The sequence below is a fragment of the Enhydra lutris genome, unplaced genomic scaffold, assembly GCF_002288905.1.
Source record: "Enhydra lutris kenyoni isolate GAN:26980312 unplaced genomic scaffold, ASM228890v2 scaffoldscaffold85, whole genome shotgun sequence".
Taxonomy (NCBI): domain Eukaryota; kingdom Metazoa; phylum Chordata; class Mammalia; order Carnivora; family Mustelidae; genus Enhydra; species Enhydra lutris.
This window is the reverse complement of record NW_019154169.1, coordinates 6,650,241-6,671,003: the sequence shown is the minus strand read 5'-3', so window position 1 is coordinate 6,671,003 and position 20,763 is coordinate 6,650,241. Positions and strand designations below refer to the sequence as shown.

The 20,763-nt window shown below is 41.3% G+C and overlaps 1 protein-coding gene across 1 annotated transcript in view; it reads left to right on the top strand.

The window, feature by feature from the left end:
* LOC111161453 (zinc finger protein 527) overlaps nt 1-20,763 on the top strand; it is a 511,863-nt gene that overhangs the window by 7,415 nt on the left and 483,685 nt on the right. Inside the window, exon 4 of the mRNA XM_022525113.1 lies at nt 628-1,773. Within this exon, the coding sequence (XP_022380821.1) occupies nt 628-1,773 (1,146 nt within the window). The remainder of the gene's footprint in view (nt 1-627; nt 1,774-20,763) is intronic.

The following is a 20,763-nucleotide window of genomic DNA, read 5'->3' as shown; positions in this document are numbered from 1 at the left end:
AATAATCCTATAGGGCTAGGAAAATAAAAAAGAATATGCTGGAACAAATTCCTCGTTTCTGGCTTGAGATGTTCCAACAGGCTCCATTTTGATGTCTTCAAACCATTTAATTTGCCTAAAATCCCCATTTTTGATAAGAAATTTTTTCATAATAATAGCTATTCTTTATCATACTACAGAGCCCAGAAATCTTCCCCAATGAGTATTTATTCCTCTCAGGAAGCCTTTAATGGAGGTCAAGAAATTATCCACTTTTTGTGGTACATATAGTATGACGGTTTCTTACGTGTACATACATGCATGCTTATATACATGTATGTATGACTTGTAATCTTTTCATATGCCCAGGTATTGTACGTTTACTATCCTTCCCTTCTGATTCTGATGCACATCAATATTTGAGAATCATTGTGGGTTCCTTTTTCTGTAGTCTCCTCCCTCACAATCTGCATTAGATCTCATTAATTTCAGTGCATTTTGGGGGTCTCTTTTCAGATTAAACAGATGTACTTGAGAACTGTATGTCATTTACTGTGAGATGCTGTTTTCACTTTAATTTTCCTATTTCTATTATAAAAGTGGTGGGAGTAGGGTGGTAAGAATATTTACCATTTCATTTTCTTTCAGATCTGGAATCAATGTGTGAAACCAAGTTACTGTCTCTGAAGAAGGAAGTTTATGAAATAGAGTCATGCCAGAGGGAGATAATGGGACTTACAAAGCATGGCTTTGAGTACTCCAGTTTTAGAGACATTTTGGAATATAGAAACCACTTTGAAAAACAACTGGGATATCAAAGTGGGCATTTCAGCCAAGAAATACTCACTCATGAATACATGCCCACATTTATTCAACAGACATTCTTAACTCTACATCAAATAATTAATAATGAAGAGAAACCCTATGAATGTAAGAAATGTGGAAAGGTCTTTAGTCAGAATTCACAATTTATTCAACATCAAAGAATTCATATTGGTGAAAAATCTTATGAATGCAAGGAGTGTGGGAAATTCTTTAGTTGTGGCTCCCACGTTACTCGACATCTGAAAATTCATACTGGTGAAAAACCCTTTGAATGTAAGGAATGTGGCAAGGCTTTCAGTTGTAGTTCATACCTTTCTCAACATCAGAGAATTCATACTGGTAAGAAGCCCTATGAATGTAAGGAATGTGGGAAAGCCTTTAGCTATTGTTCAAATCTTATTGACCATCAGAGAATTCACACTGGTGAAAAACCCTATGAATGTAAAGTATGCGGGAAAGCCTTTACTAAGAGCTCACAACTTTTTCAACATGTGAGAATTCATACAGGTGAGAAACCCTATGAATGTAAAGAATGTGGCAAAGCTTTCACTCAGAGCTCAAAGCTTGTTCAGCATCAGAGAATTCATACTGGTGAAAAACCCTATGAGTGCAAGGAATGTGGCAAGGCCTTTAGTAGTGGCTCAGCGCTTACTAATCATCAGAGAATTCACACTGGGGAGAAACCCTATGATTGTAAGGAATGTGGGAAAGCTTTTACCCAGAGCTCACAACTTCGTCAACATCAGAGAATTCATGCTGGTGAGAAACCCTTTGAATGTCTTGAATGTGGGAAGGCCTTTACTCAGAACTCACAACTTTTTCAACATCAGAGAATTCATACAGATGAAAAACCATATGAATGTAGTGAATGTGGAAAGGCCTTTAATAAATGCTCAAATCTTACGCGACATCTGAGAATTCACACTGGTGAAAAGCCGTATAACTGTAAGGAATGTGGGAAGGCATTTAGTAGTGGCTCAGATCTCATTCGTCATCAGGGAACTCATACTGATGAATAATAAAAGTTAAAGCTCTTGTTACCTTCCTGATATTTTAAACAAAAAAAAAAATCATGTTTGGTAGTTACACTTTCACTATTTTTTGTTTTTAAATTTTATTTCATATTTCTTTTTAATTCAAATGTATTTCAGTCTAAGTTATGAATTAAGATTCTAAATTGACATTTGCCCATCCCATGTCCCCCAATCTTGTACTTAGGGCAGTTGTTCAGTAATTATTTTCTTGCCCCTTATTTTATTTTACCTTCTTGGTGAGACATTCTTGTTTATATTTGCTTGAATTTTTTTTCTTCTCTGATCTATGTGTTTGTGCTTACACCAATATCATGCTGTTTAAAATTGTGTGACCTTGTATTTTTTAATCGTAGAATTACAACCTTGTTTTTGAAGTCAGTATTAATCTTTCATTTCATTTCACAAATGAAAGATTCTGAATCTTTCATTTCACAAATGAAAGATTCAGAATCTTTCATTTCACAAATTTGTATTTTCTTACATAAAACGGAAAATCAGAAAACCAGCAACTAAAAACCAAGATTAACAGTAATCATAGCAACTATCAATGACTACTCTTAAGATGATAGAGCAAACCTCCCAGACTTTGTTTTTAAAGTCATGGTATGCATGCGTGTTATCCCTTCACCTGTTTTTATATCATGCAAAAAAATATGGTTGCCATTTTAGTAAATACAGATTTTTAAAATGAGTTATATATACTTAATTACTTTTCAAAATGATTTGATTACTCATGTTCTATTTGCATCTGTTTGCAGTTATGAAGTGTGCCCTGATTTTTGATCTTTGAATGTTTCTTTCTTTCTTTCTTTTAAAACATCTATTTCAATCGCTGAAATTATGCGCATTTTCTCCCTGTAAACTGTTTTGTTCCTTTTTATCCACCCCAGTCTCATGCTAGAAAGGTAATTAACCAGTTATCAGTGTGTTGTTTACATCTAGTTTTTGTTTTTACTTCTCACTTTTATATGTTAGTGGCTTTTATTTCTTATGTATTATTAAAGATAATCATGTTATATGTAGGGGTTTGTTGTGAGGATTCAATGAATTAATAAATGTAAAGTGCTTAGAACTATTCCTATTACATAGTAAATGCTTAGTAAAAGTTGTCCACTGTGTTTCTTGATACACTGATTTTCATAGTTATCTTTATTATTTGTAGAGATTACTTTTTTTAAAGTTTATTTAAGGGGCGCCTGGATGGCTCAGTGGGTTAAGCCTCTGCCTTCGGCTCTGGTCATGATCCCAGAGTCCTGGGATCAAGCCCCGTGTCGGGCTCTCTGCTTGGCAGGGAACCTTCTTCCCCCTCTCTCTCTCTGCCTGCCTCTCTGCCTACTTGTGATCTCTCTCTGTCAAATAAATAAATAAAATCTTAAAAAAATAATAAAGTTTATTTAAATAATCTCTATACCCTATGTGGTACTTGAATTCATGACCCTGAGATTGAGAGTAACATACTCTTCCAACTGAGCCAGCCAGGTGTACACATATTGGAATATTAGAATATAAAATTCTTTACTCAAATCCTATTTGTGTAAAGGATTTTTAACCATGTTGTTTACCTTTGTCTAAGAGAATTCCTAATGGAAAAAAGAGATTAATGTAATGAGATATAGGAAAGGTTTTCTCATCACTCATTATTCAGCATGAAATTTTAAAAGAAAAAAAGAATTTGTGGATAGTCTTCCTTCAGACTCCACCTTCTATGCCTGCACAAGATTAATGCCAGTCTGAAACCCTGTGAATATGATGAATAGTTGAAAGCACAGCTATCAAAAAACAGGAAGAGATAAGAATATTATTCCTAATAATTAGTTCCCCCCCAAAACAGAAAACATACAGGCCACAATATTTGACCAGAATGGAAGAAACCATAACAACAGGATAGCTGTCAAATATCTGAATTTTAACTTAGTGCTCCCTATTGATTAACATGGGTTAGGGAACTAAGTCCTTAATGTACATATTATTTAATGTGAGTGAAAATGCACACAATTGAAAAACCTGTGAATGGCAGGTTGTATTGGAAGTTTTATAAACCATTATGCATGTATATATTAAAATGCTAGAGGGGTCATTACTAAACTCAACATAGAACTCAAGGAGCTTAAATAAGCAAAAACAAGTCTAAAATATGAGTAGAGAAAGGCATTAATTGTACAGAAATAAATGAAAAAAGTGGACAAGCTGAAATAGAAAATTTGATTATTTGACAAAAAAAGTAGACATATTTTGGTCACTTGTGTGGGGAAATAAGGATGATAGATGAGCAATACTATGAAATTGAAGTGACTACATATTTAAAAGGACTTTATCTTTCTGGGTTATGACAATGTTCTGAGATTTGTGGTGTATGGTTGTACAACTTTGTGAAGATACTAAAAACTACTGAACAATATACTTTAAAAGGGTGAATATAATAGTATTTGAATTTTATCTCAAGGTAAAAGTACTATAGATATTTTTATACCATATGTGAAAATCTGGACAAAGTATGGGGATTTTTATAAAGAAATTGAACTGACATCAGAATTGACTAGAGCAGGGCGCCTCTGCCTCGGTTCAGGTCATGATCTCAGGGTCCTGGGATTGAGCCCCACATCGGGCTCTCTGCTCAGCAGGGAGCCTGCTTCCCCACCACACCCCACCTCCCCCCCGCCTTTTTGCCCAATTGTGATCTCTCTCTCAATCAATCTATCTATCTATCTTAAAAAAAATTGACTAGAGCAGAGGTGTAAAATCTTTTTTTTTTAATTTTTTTTAAGATTTTATTTATTTATGTGACAGAGATCATAGGTAGGCAGAGAGAGAGGAGGAAGCAGGCTCCCTGCTGAGCAGAGAGTCCGATGTGGGGCTCGATCCCAGGACCCTGGGATCAAGACCTGAGCCGAGGGCAGAGGCTTTAACCCACTGAGCCACCCAGGCGCCCCAGTGCTTATATAATTTTATCATGTGTGTAAGTTTCTTATAGCCACCACAATATACAAAACTTTAATCACCACAAGGCTACCTTGATGCTATCACTTTATTTTTTTTTAAGATTTTATTTATTTATTTGACAGAGATCACAAGTAAGCAGAGAGGAAGTCAGAGAGAGAGAAGCAGGCTCCCTGCTGAGCATAAAGCCTGGTGCAGGGCTCGATCCCAGATCCCTGGGATCATGACTGAGCCAAAGGCAGAGGCTTTAACCCACTGAGCCACCCAGGCACCCTGATACTACCACTTTATAACCATGCCCACCACTTCCCACATCCTTAAGCCCTGGTGACTATTAATCTGTTCACCATTTCGATAATTTTTTAAATTTCAAGAATGCCATATAAATGGAGTCATACAATACATAGACTCTTGTGACTGGCTTTTTTTTTTTTCCCCTTCAGCATAATTGCCTTGAAATCCATCTGAGTTGTTGCATATACTAATGGTTGAGTAGTATTCCATGATGTGACTATACCACAATTTTTTTTGTTTTTTAATTTTTTTTTTTAATGTGCCACAATTTAAAAAACTATTTCTCCATTCAAGGATATGTGAATTATTTCCAAATTTTGGCTATAACGAATAAAGCTAATATGAACATTCGTGTACAGACTTCATGTAAACACAGTTTTCAGTTCTCTGGAATAAATGCAAAAGAGTTCCATTGCTGAGTCATATGGTAAGTGCATTTTGAGATTTATAAGAAACTGCTGAACTATTTTCAAGAGTGGATGTGTTGTATTACTGTATTATATATACTGCAATACATAGGTGATCTAGTTCTCCACATCCTCACCCGCCTCTGCTGTTGTCACAATATTTTAGCCATCCTGCCCCTAAAGGAAAGTAACCTTGCAATAACAAATCTGATTTTTTTTTATTTTTTTATTTTATTTTTTTTTTTGCCTAGTACAGTTTTCTTGTTCCTGCTCTCTTCTGACTATAAAATCTCTTGCTTTGTATGGCTCTTTGGAACTCCTTTTTACCTACTAGATTGAGTGCTACCCAATTAAGGAATGTGGAATAAAGCCAGGGAGATCTTTAAGTTTTGCCCAATTGAATTTTAATATAGCAGAGGTCTCTAGATGCCTGGTTTCTCACCCTGGGATGATTTAGCACAGATAAGGCAGATAGAAGATGGTTGGGATATATAGACCCTGGTTTGGTTGGTTTATATGTAAAAGACATGCTTCTTGCTAAGCCCCTTGCTAGCTCTAAGAATTGGCCAGGCCTGGGAGGGAATCTTTCTCCAGGTCTGTAAGGCTCCCAAAGGCCCAAACATCAGGAATACAGAAAATAAGAAAACATACTTAATGCAACTGGGCTTGTGGTAAATAGATGCCAAAGAGACACAGACAGAATCTAAGAAAACACAGAACTCATATATACAATAGAATCATACTCATCAATAAAAAGGAGTTAGCTATCGATAGGGGCAACAACTTGGCTGGAACTTAAGGGCATTGTGCTTAATGGAAAAAAAGCCAATATCAAAAGGCACACCTTGTGTGGTTTTGTTTTTTTTTTTAAGATTTTATTTATTTATTTGACAGAGATCACAAGTAGGAAGAGAGGCAGGCAGAGAGAGAGGAAGCAGGCTCCCTGCTGAGCAGAGCACCCGATGCGGGGCTTGATCCCAGGACCCTGAGATCATGACCTGAGCTGAAGGCAGAGGCTTAACCCACTGAGCCACCCAGGCGCCCCCCTTGTGTAGTTCTATTCGACATCTTCAAAATGACCAAACTATAGTGACAGGGAAAAGGTCAGTAGCTGCCAGGGGACAGGGACATGGATGGGTTGATTAGGTGTGGCTATTAAGGGGTAGCAGATGGGGCTCCTCTGAGGTTATGGAACTGACTGTGGTCGTGGTTACGGGAATCTGTACATGAGGTCAGCATGCCCCGCACTGTCAGCACACACAGACACACATGAGCGTATGTACAAACTGATGAAAATGGAGTAAGGTGTGTAGCCTGGTTAACAGTATTATACAGAATCAGTTTCCTAGTTTTGATATTGTATCACAGTATATGTCACTGGGGGGAAGCGGGGCGAAAGGTTCAGGACTGAACGTACTATTGTTGCAACTTCCTGTGAGTTTATAATCATAAGAGATTTAAAAAACTTAAACAATTTAAAAAGTAAAAAATATAAGATGTAAGAGTCAGTACCAATCCCAGACCAACCTAAGAGTCTTACTTTTGTTCTATGTTTCATTTTCTTGTACAAATACCTTTTTCTCCCAATTTTCAGACTTGCAGAGCAGCTCTGGCCTCAGCCTCATCCCCACAAAGGCGTCTTGGGTGTGGGGGCTGGGGCTCCTGCTCCCAGGCACAGCCGTCACCGGGGAGCTGAAGACTGTCAAGACTGTTGCCATGTGCCCAGCCTCCCCTCTGGATGGCCTTGTCAGGGTGTCCTTGCAGGCCCCACGATGTCGCAGCCTCAGAGCAGGCTTCGCGATGGACCCAGGGACTTATGCAGCCTGTGGGCAACCCGTGCGCATGCGCAGTGCTCTGACTGGGCTGGGTGGGCATTACCTGTGTGACATCTACTTGGACAAGGAGAGTAAACAGAAAATAGCTTCATTTTTGTCTCTCATTGTCACTTTAAATATGCTCAGTGGAGCTAGATCTTCCCTGATCCTGCGGTAAAATTTATTTAAAGATCATGATTTTTTTTTGATCACTTCTACCTACTACAAATGGTTTCAACTCAGTAATAAAAATGTCTAGTCTTCATGACTGAGCGAAAATTAAGACTCCTTCTTTTGCTTCAATCTGTTTGCAGTTTATGGTAAATTGTTTTTTCCACAAATGAGTGCAACTGTAGTTTTGGTCCCACTTGGTCTTCCAGACACTTGCCACTTTTCCCATCAGGAAGTAGAGACAGTTTCCCCTTTCCACTGAAGCTGGGTGGGCCTTATAAATTGCGAGTACAGTGGAAATGATGCTATGTGTTTCTGAGGCTAGGCGTGAAAAGTGATATAGCTTCTAACTGGATCTTTCTTGGGACTTTTTCCTAGAACCTTGAACTGCAGTGTAAGATGTCTAAGGCTACCACGCTCTTAAGAAGCCCAAACTAGGATGCCTGGGTGGCTCAGTAGGTTAAGGCCTCTGCCTTCAGCTCGGGTCATGGTCCCAGGGTCCTGGGATCGAGCCCCACATTGGGCTCTCTGCTCTGTGGGGAGCCTGCTTCCTCCTCTCTCTCTCTGCCTACTTGTGATCTCTGTCTGTCAAATAAATAAATAAAATCTTAAAAAAGAAGAAGAAGAAGAAGAAGAAGAAGAAGAAGAAGAAGAAGAAGAAGAAGCAGCCCAAACTAGCCCACACAGAAAGACCACATGGAGAAACCCTAAGGTTACATTAAATAAGAGAGATGTCCCACCAGCTTCCAGTGGCTTTTGGAACTCTGCACAATTTTCCAGGTTCAGCTATAATGAAAAATTTGAGCCCAAACTGTCCAGCCAGATTGTTCCAGGATTCCTGACCCAGGGTAATCATGAAAGATAATAAATTATTGCTGTCGTTTGAAACCATTAAACTGGACAGACTGGATATTCAAACAGACAATGATAGATCATATATCACAACAGAATTCTGACCTACAAACTTTGCAGCAACCAACTAGTTTCCAATCAGGAAACCAAACTACAACCTTGGCAGGGATCAGCCCACAACATTTAGGCTTTGGACAATGACTGCTAGCTCCTCCCCGCCCCTCACCCCTCGCCTCTGTTCTCAGTTCAGGACCAACCAGAGAAAAGCCAAATTCGATCCCCAAACCAGCCATATAATATGCAATGCTTCTTTATGCCAATAACCTCTAGTGTATTTCTGAAGCCTTCCTTTTTTCGCTCTAAAGTTTTCCTGCTCCCCTGCCTGCCTTTGAGCTCGGCCAACCGCAAGTGATGGTGGCTGTAATACCAGTAATTTGAAATAACCTAAGGATAACAAGACAATTACATAAGTGGTCTGTAGAACAAAATACTGCTGAAGTACACTTCGTGTTCAATATATATTTGATTGAAAAAGCAAGTTAAGATGACGAAAAATATTCACATAAAGGATATAAGCTTAAATACAGCTACGTCTGAATAGAGTGATTCCAGGCATTTTTTACACCTGATTGCAGACGGCGGAGGCACGTATCTGTTTTTGTGCGTTTGGCTCCAGCCCTCACCAGCGGGACGTCTCCTGCTGAGACCCTTAGTTCACCTGCTCGGGTCTCTAGCCTCCGCGAGGGACTCCGAGCGCGCCCCCCGGCCTCCGCGGGTCTTTTGGGAGTTGTGGTCCAGCCGGCAGGCCCCGCGTCCTTTAGCGCCGGGGCACCAGCTGCTGGCCTTCTGGGTCTGCAGCGCGGGTGGGCTGGGCTGGTTCCGGGAACGCGGTACATGAAGGTCTCGTGGCGGCCTCGGTGCCCAAGACCTCCAGACGGACGCCCAGAGAAGTGAGTCCCCCCGTTTTACGGGCCGAGGGCGGCGGGAATAGCGGTAAGTGCCCGGGTCGTGTGAAGGGGAACCGGGGAAAACCGAACGTTCGGGGCTCGCGGTGTCTGGGGGGAGACATAGGGGGCTTCTGGGTTCCACTGAGATGCGGCGGATGGTTACGACTGTGTGTTCCCAGGTTGGTGAGCGGTAATGCATCCTTGGGTTCGGAGGGGGGCGGGCAGAAACTGGGAGCCCTTGGATAAATCTCTCCAGGCATTTTGGTTTTTGGGGAAGCTGGGACATGGCAACCCCAGGCTGGTGGGGAGAGGACAGTGAGGTAGGGTACGGCGGCGTGGGGAGGGTCGGGGGTGGAAACCATCTAGGTCTGCCCGGTCTAGGGTGTTTGTGGGAGTGGCTAGATCTGTGCCTTCTTGGGTTTGAGAGATGAGGGAGGAGTTAGTAAGTGGTTGCTCCTGGGTTTGGGATGTGGTGGGGAACTTGAGTCTTCTGAGTGAGGCTGTGTTTTGGCATCCCTGGATTTGGAAATGTAGCTTGGACATTGAGGAAAGGCGGCAGAGTCTTGTTTCCCCGCTTTTGTTGTAGATGTTCCTATGAGACCACCTTCACCTCTGACTCAGAGGGCTTTTCCAAAAGTGAGTCAAGAGATGGGTTATTAGAAGGATGGGCAGGTTGTTCTGGTCACCAGGGTAAGCCAGGCCCTCCGTGGATTGCCAGAGAACTGCCCCACTTTGCATCTAAGAAGTCCTAGAGCTCAAAGAGGTCAGTAGCTTCTTAGAACTCCCAGGTGCCATGGAGTTAAACGACCTTCTCCTGGAGCCTTGGCTCTGGGGATGGCAAAGTCAGGAGTGTCCCATCTGGTAATCACCTGCACAGATATCTGCAAAAGAGAATTCTCCATACTCTTGGCCAGAAAGGCTATAGGGGTGTTGTTTTCACTTTGTTGTCTCAGTGGAAGCTATAGGCCCAGATGTTAAAGGCGGAGTGCCCCAGTTGTGAATTTGGTATCCCAGGCGACCCCTGAGTCACAGCCTGGCTGTATCTCCCCAAAGGCCCTCTGAGTGCAGAGATTGCTGGATAAAGAAGAAGAAGAAGAAGAAGAAGAAGAAGAAGAAGAAGAAGAAGAAGAAGCAGCCCAAACTAGCCCACACAGAAAGACCACATGGAGAAACCCTAAGGTTACATTAAATAAGAGAGATGTCCCACCAGCTTCCAGTGGCTTTTGGAACTCTGCACAATTTTCCAGGTTCAGCTATAATGAAAAATTTGAGCCCAAACTGTCCAGCCAGATTGTTCCAGGATTCCTGACCCAGGGTAATCATGAAAGATAATAAATTATTGCTGTCGTTTGAAACCATTAAACTGGACAGACTGGATATTCAAACAGACAATGATAGATCATATATCACAACAGAATTCTGACCTACAAACTTTGCAGCAACCAACTAGTTTCCAATCAGGAAACCAAACTACAACCTTGGCAGGGATCAGCCCACAACATTTAGGCTTTGGACAATGACTGCTAGCTCCTCCCCGCCCCTCACCCCTCGCCTCTGTTCTCAGTTCAGGACCAACCAGAGAAAAGCCAAATTCGATCCCCAAACCAGCCATATAATATGCAATGCTTCTTTATGCCAATAACCTCTAGTGTATTTCTGAAGCCTTCCTTTTTTCGCTCTAAAGTTTTCCTGCTCCCCTGCCTGCCTTTGAGCTCGGCCAACCGCAAGTGATGGTGGCTGTAATACCAGTAATTTGAAATAACCTAAGGATAACAAGACAATTACATAAGTGGTCTGTAGAACAAAATACTGCTGAAGTACACTTCGTGTTCAATATATATTTGATTGAAAAAGCAAGTTAAGATGACGAAAAATATTCACATAAAGGATATAAGCTTAAATACAGCTACGTCTGAATAGAGTGATTCCAGGCATTTTTTACACCTGATTGCAGACGGCGGAGGCACGTATCTGTTTTTGTGCGTTTGGCTCCAGCCCTCACCAGCGGGACGTCTCCTGCTGAGACCCTTAGTTCACCTGCTCGGGTCTCTAGCCTCCGCGAGGGACTCCGAGCGCGCCCCCCGGCCTCCGCGGGTCTTTTGGGAGTTGTGGTCCAGCCGGCAGGCCCCGCGTCCTTTAGCGCCGGGGCACCAGCTGCTGGCCTTCTGGGTCTGCAGCGCGGGTGGGCTGGGCTGGTTCCGGGAACGCGGTACATGAAGGTCTCGTGGCGGCCTCGGTGCCCAAGACCTCCAGACGGACGCCCAGAGAAGTGAGTCCCCCCGTTTTACGGGCCGAGGGCGGCGGGAATAGCGGTAAGTGCCCGGGTCGTGTGAAGGGGAACCGGGGAAAACCGAACGTTCGGGGCTCGCGGTGTCTGGGGGGAGACATAGGGGGCTTCTGGGTTCCACTGAGATGCGGCGGATGGTTACGACTGTGTGTTCCCAGGTTGGTGAGCGGTAATGCATCCTTGGGTTCGGAGGGGGGCGGGCAGAAACTGGGAGCCCTTGGATAAATCTCTCCAGGCATTTTGGTTTTTGGGGAAGCTGGGACATGGCAACCCCAGGCTGGTGGGGAGAGGACAGTGAGGTAGGGTACGGCGGCGTGGGGAGGGTCGGGGGTGGAAACCATCTAGGTCTGCCCGGTCTAGGGTGTTTGTGGGAGTGGCTAGATCTGTGCCTTCTTGGGTTTGAGAGATGAGGGAGGAGTTAGTAAGTGGTTGCTCCTGGGTTTGGGATGTGGTGGGGAACTTGAGTCTTCTGAGTGAGGCTGTGTTTTGGCATCCCTGGATTTGGAAATGTAGCTTGGACATTGAGGAAAGGCGGCAGAGTCTTGTTTCCCCGCTTTTGTTGTAGATGTTCCTATGAGACCACCTTCACCTCTGACTCAGAGGGCTTTTCCAAAAGTGAGTCAAGAGATGGGTTATTAGAAGGATGGGCAGGTTGTTCTGGTCACCAGGGTAAGCCAGGCCCTCCGTGGATTGCCAGAGAACTGCCCCACTTTGCATCTAAGAAGTCCTAGAGCTCAAAGAGGTCAGTAGCTTCTTAGAACTCCCAGGTGCCATGGAGTTAAACGACCTTCTCCTGGAGCCTTGGCTCTGGGGATGGCAAAGTCAGGAGTGTCCCATCTGGTAATCACCTGCACAGATATCTGCAAAAGAGAATTCTCCATACTCTTGGCCAGAAAGGCTATAGGGGTGTTGTTTTCACTTTGTTGTCTCAGTGGAAGCTATAGGCCCAGATGTTAAAGGCGGAGTGCCCCAGTTGTGAATTTGGTATCCCAGGCGACCCCTGAGTCACAGCCTGGCTGTATCTCCCCAAAGGCCCTCTGAGTGCAGAGATTGCTGGATACCTGTGTTCTATGTTCTTCATGGTCTTGCTGGTGACGTTGGTTCTTGACGCTTTTTTTTTTTAAGTTTTTATTTTAATTCCACTTAACATACTGTGTTATACTAATTTCACGTGTACAATATAGTGACCCAACATCTCCATACATCATCCTGCACTCATTAGGACGAGTGCAGTCATAAATGAGCATCACCGATTGAACCCATCCCCCTAACCCCCTTCCCTCTGGTAACCATCAGTTTCTACTCTATAATTGAGTTGGTTTCTTGATTTCTCTCTCTCTCTTTTTGTTTTCCCTTTGCTTGTTTGTTTTGTTTCTTATTTCTACATATGAGTGAAAGCATATGGTATTTCTTTTTCTCTGACTGATTTTATTTTATTTTTATTTTGCTTAGCATTATACTCAGTAGTTCTATCCATGTCATTGCTAGTGGCAAGATTTCATTCTTTTTTATGGCTGAATAATATTCCATTGTGTTCTTGTGTGTGATACAGCCTCTTCTTTATCCATTCATCAATTGATGGACACTTGGGCTGCTCATATCTAGCTTATTGTAAATAGTGCTGCTATAAACATCAGAGGGCATGTATCTGTTTGAATTAGTGTTCTTGTGTTCTTTGCATAAATACCCAGTAGTGTGAGTGCTGGATCATAAGGTAGTTCTATTTTTATCTTTCTGAGAAACCTCCCTGCTGTTTTCCATAGTGGCGACATCAGGTTGCATTCCTACGAACAGTGCAAGAGGGTTCTTTTTTCTCCATATTCTCACCAACACCTGTTGTTGTGTTGTTTTAGCCATTCTGACAGGTGTGAGGTGTTCTCTCATCGTACTGTTCATTTGTATTTCCCTGATGATGAGTGATACTGAGCATCTTTTCATATGTCTGTTGGCCATCTGTATGTTTTCTTTGGAGAAATAGCTGTTTATGTCTTCTGCCCATTTGTTAATTGGATTATTTGTGTTTTGGGTGTTGAGTTTTATTAGTTCTTTATATATTTCTCAGATACTAGCCCTTTATTGGATTTGTTATTTACAAATGTCTTCTCCCATTCTGTAGGTGCCTTTTGGTTTTGTTGATTGTTTCCTGTGCTGTGCAGAAGCTTTTCATTTTGATATAGTCCCAACAGTTTATTTTTACTTTTGTTTCCCTTGCCTGAGGAGAAAGAAATTGCTCTGGACAATGACAAAGAAGTTACTTCCTGTGCTCTTTTCTAGGATTTTTATGGTTTCAGGCCTCCATTTAGGTCTTTAATCCATTTTGAATTTATTTTTGTGTATGGTGTAAGGAAGTGGTCCAGTGTCATTCTTTGGCATGTTGCTGTCAGTTTTCCCAACACCATTTGTTGAAGAGACCATCCTTTTCCCATTGGATAGTCTTTCCTGCTTCATCAAAGATTAATTGACCATATAATTGTGGGTTTATTTCTGGATTTTCTATTGATGCTTTTATTTTCCTTTTAGGTGAGGTTGGATCTGCACAGACTGGCTATGAGGATTTCTGGCATGTGACTCAATTCCCATTTCTCCCAGATCCCTATTCTGCCTTCTTTGGACTCTGCTGGCCCAGAGTGATCTGTAAAAAGAGGAGAAAAAGGCCCCCAGGTTCCTGGCAGCAAGACACCCAGCAAGTGAGATGTAACCTCTTTTGTGCAGTAATCCCTGTCCCCAGCCAGGTGACACATGTTTGTTCACTGCCTTGCAGAGCCCACCAGGACTCTAAGACAAACATGAAACATGGCACAACTTTAAGATACTCCAGAGAAAAGCCCACCCTCCCTCCTCAGTGCACTCCCCTACCCCACGACCATATCAGAACTGTGGCACACCTTAACCTTCCATTAATTTAGGTCACAATTTAGGCCACAAATGGTCCAATATCTTTTCCACAAGCCCCAGTGTCTACTCTGGACACTGAGAAGTGCTGTCCTTCCTTGAGGGCTTTGTAGGCCTTGTTAAAGTTTTTGGTTTTTACTGCAATGGATTTTAAAATTTAAATGGCACCAAATTTACAGAAGAACTGCAATAATAGTACAAAGAACTCCAGTATTGCCTTTATTCATATTCATCAATTGCCAGGGGTTTTTTGGGCCACAATTACTTTATCATTGCATCTCTGTGTATTTATCATTTTCTAAATCATTTGAGGGTAAGTTGTAGACATCATCGTGTCTTTCACCTCTAATTACTTTGGCACACATCTTCTATAAGCAAGAACAGCCCCTTAAATGACCATAGTATAATTTAGAAAATTTAACATTGATACAGTGCTTTTATCTGATCTCCAACCCATAATTAAAATTTGCCAGTTCTCTTAATTACTTTCTTTATGGCTTTTTTTCCCCCTGTTACCTTTCTTTAGTCTTCTTTATTTGTTTTTTATTTTTTATTTATTTTTTAAAAGATTTTTAAAAAAAAATTTATTTGACAGACAGAGATCACAAGTAGGCAGAGCGGGTGGTGGGGGAAGCAGGCTCCCCGCTGAGCAGAGAGCCCCATGTGGGACTCAATCCCAGGACCCTGAGATCATGACCTGAGCTGAAGGCAGTAGCTTAACTCACTGAGCCACCCAAGCACCCTCTTTAGTCTTCTTTAATCTGGAACACTTTCTTTAATGTTTCTTTTTTTTTTTTTTTTGACTCTTGAATTTCATTATATTTTTTCAGTGTTCCAACATTCATTTTTTATATGTGCCCTCCTTCATACCCACCACCACGCTCACCCATCCCCCCACCCCCCTCCAAAACCCTCAGTTTCTCAGAGTCCACAGTTTCTCATGCTTTGTCTCCCCTCTGCTTTACCCCAGTTCACTTTTCCTTTCCTTCTCCTAATGTCCTCCATCTTATTCCTTGTTCTTCACAAGTAAATGAAACCATATGATAATTGACTCTCTCTGACTTATTTCACTCAGCATAATCTCCTCCTGTCCTATCCATGTTGATACAAAAGTTGGATATTCATCCTTTCCGATGGCTGTGTAATATTCCATTGTATATATGGACCATATCTTCTTTATCCATTTATCCATTGAAGGGCATCTTGGCTCTTTCCACAGTTTGGCAGCTGTGGCCATTGCTGCTGTGAACATTGGGTCTTGATCTTTGTTTATGATGGGTGTAGGCTCAGCTATTCTGTAGAATGTTCCTCAATTAAGATTTATTTGATAGTTCTTGCTTAGATTTAAGTTTTACACTTTTGGCAGGAATGCTGCAAAAGTGACATGTCCTCAGTGTGTCATTATCAGATAACATATAATATTGATTTGTTCATTACAAGTGATACTAACTTTGATGACTTAACTAAATTAATGTAGGGTTGGCGGCAGTCAGTTAAGTGTTCGACTTTTGATTTTGGTTCAGGTCATGGTCTCAGTGTTCTGGGATTGAGCCTGCATCAGGCTCCATGTTCCATGCAGAGTCTCCGTAGGAATCTCTCTCTCTCCCTCTCTCTCTGCCCCTCTTCCCACTTGCACTGCCTCTCTCTCAAAATAAAATAAAATAAAATAAAATCTTAAAAAAAAATTAATGTAGGGCCTCTCACATTTCTCCACTGTAAAGTTTCTATTTGAGGGTTGGAGTGGAAGAGGCAGACCTCTTAAGCCAGCTGTCACTGGAAGGTTTATTGAAGCCTATGAGGACAGTGAAAAGATCAGTGGTTACCAGGGTTGACGGGAAGTGGTGGGTAGGAAGAGTGCAGAGGATTTTTAGGGCAGTGAAAATACTCTGTATGATACCATAATAGTGGATACATATCATTATACATTTGTCCAGACCCACAGAACGTACAAAATCAAGAGTGAATGTGATGTAAATTACGGACTTCGACTAATTATGATGTGCCCATGTAGGTTCCTCAGTTATACTGCATGTACCTACAGGGGATGTTGAGAATGAAAGAGGCTATGCACGTGTGGAGGCGGGGCTTATTTAGAAAATCTTGTAGTTTCCCCTCAGTTTTGCTGTGAACCTTAAACTGCTTAAAATAAAGTCTTAAAAAACCTATATAACATCAAATTTCCCATCTTAACCATCTTTAAGGGAACAGTATGATAGGGTTGACGATATGTACATTGTTGTGTATTTAATCTTTAGAACTTTTTTTATCTTGCAACACTGAAACTCTGTACCCATTGAACAGTAACTCCCAACTCCCTCCCACCCCCCACTCGGCCCTTCACTTCTTTAATCATGGTTTCCCTTAAGTCTGTGAGGATGGCTGTATTGGCCCTTTTGAAGTCTTTTTCTGATGAATCTGACACCTGGTCATTGTCACAGGCAGTTTCTATTTCCTGCTTTTGCACAATGTGGGTCCTACTTTCCTGTGAATTTAAATGCCTCATCGTTTATGGTGAAACTGGACATTCCAGATAATATATCATAGCAACTCCGGGTACTGGTGTTGTCCCTCACCCCAGCCAAGGCTCGTTATTTGCTTGCTCATTTGCAACATGCTCAGAAGTTCGAGGTCATAGACTTACTTTGTTTCTCAACAGAAAACTACTTTCTAAACAACTTACAGAATGAGATATTAAAAGTTGTGGTAAATTGTTCCTTGTGCTGAGGAGTCTAGTTCTTTAATTTAAATTCCAGCTTCTACTGAGAGAGCTGGTTGGCTGGCTCTCTTGCAAGGCTGCTTTTATGTGCATAGAAAGAACTGGGGGTGCCTGGGTGGCTCAGTTGGTTAAGCAACTGCCTTCAGCTCAGGTCATGATCCCGGAGTCCTGGGATCAAGTCCTGCATGGGGCTCCCTGCTCACTGGGGAGTCTGCTTCTCCCTCTGACCTCTCCCCACTCATGCTCCCTCTCTCTCATTCTCTCAAATAAATAAATAAAATCTTAAAAAAAAAAGAAAGAAAGAACTGGGATTCACATGGTTTGGGAGCAACTGTTATCAGGGGATAATGAGTATTTCTTGGTAGGACTTTTCCATTGGGACAAGTCAAGTCCTGCTTTTTTATTATAAAGTAATGTTAGTTTGGCCCCATTATTATTGATCTATTTCTTGTGGCTTTTAGAGTTAGTCCTACAGTTGGTAGTGAGGTCCATTTGTATCAGTGGTATTTTCACCTGGATTCTATATACTATCTATGGTTCTAATTTGAGTCATCTGTATCCCTTTGGCTAAAGTGCATATAGGTATATCCCACCATCCCCACTCTCAAATAATTGTAATTTGCTTGTATAGTGGCCCTTAATGAGTAATATGCTACCTAGACACATGTTCTACTTAAATAAATTAGAAAAAAACACTGAGGTAAGGGTATAGAGTAACTAAGTTATTTTCAATTATATGACATTTTTATTTATCTATTTTATCTTTGTATTTTATTTTTAAGTAGGCTCTACACCCAGCATGGAGCCCTAAATGGGGCTTGAACTCACAATCCTGAGATCAAGGCCTGGCTGAGTTCAAGAGTCAGATGCTTAACCGACTGAACCCCCGAGGCACCACATGACATTTTTTTTTAAAGATTTTTTGTTTATTTATTTGACAGAGAGAGACCACAAGTAGGCAGAGAGGCAGGCAGAGAGAGAGGGGGGAAGCAGGCTCCCCGCCGAGCAGAGAGCCCAATGTGGGGCTCGATCCCAGGACCCTGAGATCATGACCCAAGCCGAAGGCAGAGGCCCAAACCACTGAGCCACCCAGGCGCCCCAACATTTTTAATAATATAAAATTGTATATACATTAATAAGTAACTGTTTTCCTTTAAAAATAACCCATTGAAAAACTGTTTGAATATTCTACAAAACCAACCCGTACTCTTCAAAAATGCTAGTGTTGTAATAAACAGAAGCAGAGAAACTATCCAGATTATAGAACACTAAAGATAGGTGGCAATAAATTGCAGAACTTGGTCCTGAACTGGGTATTCTATTAGGGGAGAATATTTTATAAAGGATATCATCAGGACAACTGGAAATGGAATATTGTTGATTGATACAGTGTTTTCTTATGTAATCTATGTGACATTTCCTGCTTTTGGTGATTGCACTGTGATGAGATATGCGAATTGCCTTGTTCTTAGGAAGTATATGCTGAAGCTTTATGGGGAAAAGGTGTATGATACATACTTTCTGCTCTTAAATGGTTCAGAAAAAAATTGTGTATTTGTGTCGAGAGTGAGACTGGACAAGCAAGTGTGGCAAAATGGTTTTTTTAAAAGGTGAATCTGGATATATGGGAGATCTTTTTTATTAATTTTATTTATTTATTTATAGAGTGTGTGCACAGCAGTAGGAGGGGTTGGCCAAAGTGGGAGGAGAGAGAGAGACTCTTAAGCAGGCTCCACATTCAGCTCAGTGCAGTGCCCCATGAGGATCATGACCTGAGCAGAAACCAGGCGTTGGACTTTTAACTGACTGAGCTACCCAGGCACCCTATGGGAGATCTTTATACTATTCCTGTAACTTTTCTATAAGTTGAAATTACTTTCAAATAAGATTTTAAAAAACTCAAAATAATGGTGTATTTTGTTGATGGAATACTATACAACCACAATGAAGGAGGAGGAAGCCTTTTAAGTAATATGGAATAATGTGAATATATTTAGGAAATCTTGATCGTGCTGGTGGTTACACAAATGTAGATGTTTGCCAAAACTCATCAAACTGTACCCGTAAAATGGGAGCATTTTATTGTATACAAAGTGTACTTCAAAGTTAATTTTTAGGGCACCTGGTTGTCTCAGTTGTTAAGCGTCTGCCTTGGGCTCAAGTAATGATCCCAGTGTCCTGGGATCAAGTCCCATATCAGGCTCCCTGCTCAGCGGGGAGCTTGCTTCTCCCTCTCCCACTTTCCCTGCTTGTGTTCCCTCTCTTGCTGTTTCTTTCTCTCTCTGTCAAAAAAAATAAAATCTTTTTTAAAAAAGTTAATTTTGGGTGCCTGGGTAGATTAGTTGGTTAAGTGGCTGCCTTAGGCTCAGATCATGATCCTGGAGTCCTGGGACTGAGTCCTCCATTGGGCTCCCAGCTCCATGGGGAGTCTGCTTCTCTCTCTGACCTCCCCTCTCATGCTCTCTTTCTCTCTCTCTCTGTCTCTCTCAAATAAATGAATATAAAAATCTTTTTTAAAAAGTCAATTTTAAAATATATATGGTTGGGGGGAACTGCAAACCACTGTGCATAATATGCTATTGTTTATATGAAGATGAGGAAAAAATAATATGTGATTTGCTAGAATGTAGGGAAGGATACATAACAAGGAAGGATACATAAAAAATGTTTAACAGGAGATTTAAATGCACATCACTAAGTGAAAGAAGCCAGTTTGTAAAAAAGTTTACGTATTGTATGATTCCAACCGTACTGCCTTCTGGAAAAGGCAAAAACTATGGAGACAGCAAAATCAATCAATCAATCAATCAATCAATCAATCAGTAGTTTCCAGGGTTGTTTGGGAAGCAAGGGATGATGAATAGATAGGACTTGTACGGCAATGAAAATACTCTGTATGATCCTGTCATTGTGGATACACATCATTACAAATTTGTCCAAATCCGTAGAATGTACAACACCAAGAGTGAACCTTAATGTAAACTATGAACTTTGTGTGGGTATGAGGTGTCAACGTGGGTTCATCAGTTGTGTCAAATGTAGCACTTTGGTGGGGGATGTTGGTAAGTGGAGGCTGTGGGGAGGGGAGCAGGGGGTATATGGGAAATCTCTATACCTTTCCCCAGTTTTGCCATCAACCTAAAACTGCTCTAAATATTAGTCCTTTTTTCCCTAAGTTTAATAGAAGTTGTCTCCAGGGAGAAAAGATGGGAAGAAGACTTATCACTCACTGTACATACTTCTACACACATGAATATATGCATGTATAATACCTTTTCAAAAGTGAAAAATAGGGGTGCCTGGGTGGCTCAGTTGGTTAAGCATATGCTCTTGGCTCAACTCTTGATCTCAGGTTCCTGGGATCAAGTCCCACATCAGACTCCCTGCTTGGTGAGGAGTCTGCTTCTTCCTCACCCTGCTTGTGCTCTTTCTCTCTGTCAAATAAATAAGCAAAATCTTAAAAAAAAAAAAAAGAAAAGAAAAGAAAGAAAAATTCCTCGAAAGGAAAAGTTATTTGAACAAAAAGGAGTTTAGGAAAGTGGTACTTGAGACAGCAAATTTACAGTAGTGAAATCTTTATAATAACCATAACTGATTAGGAAATTAAT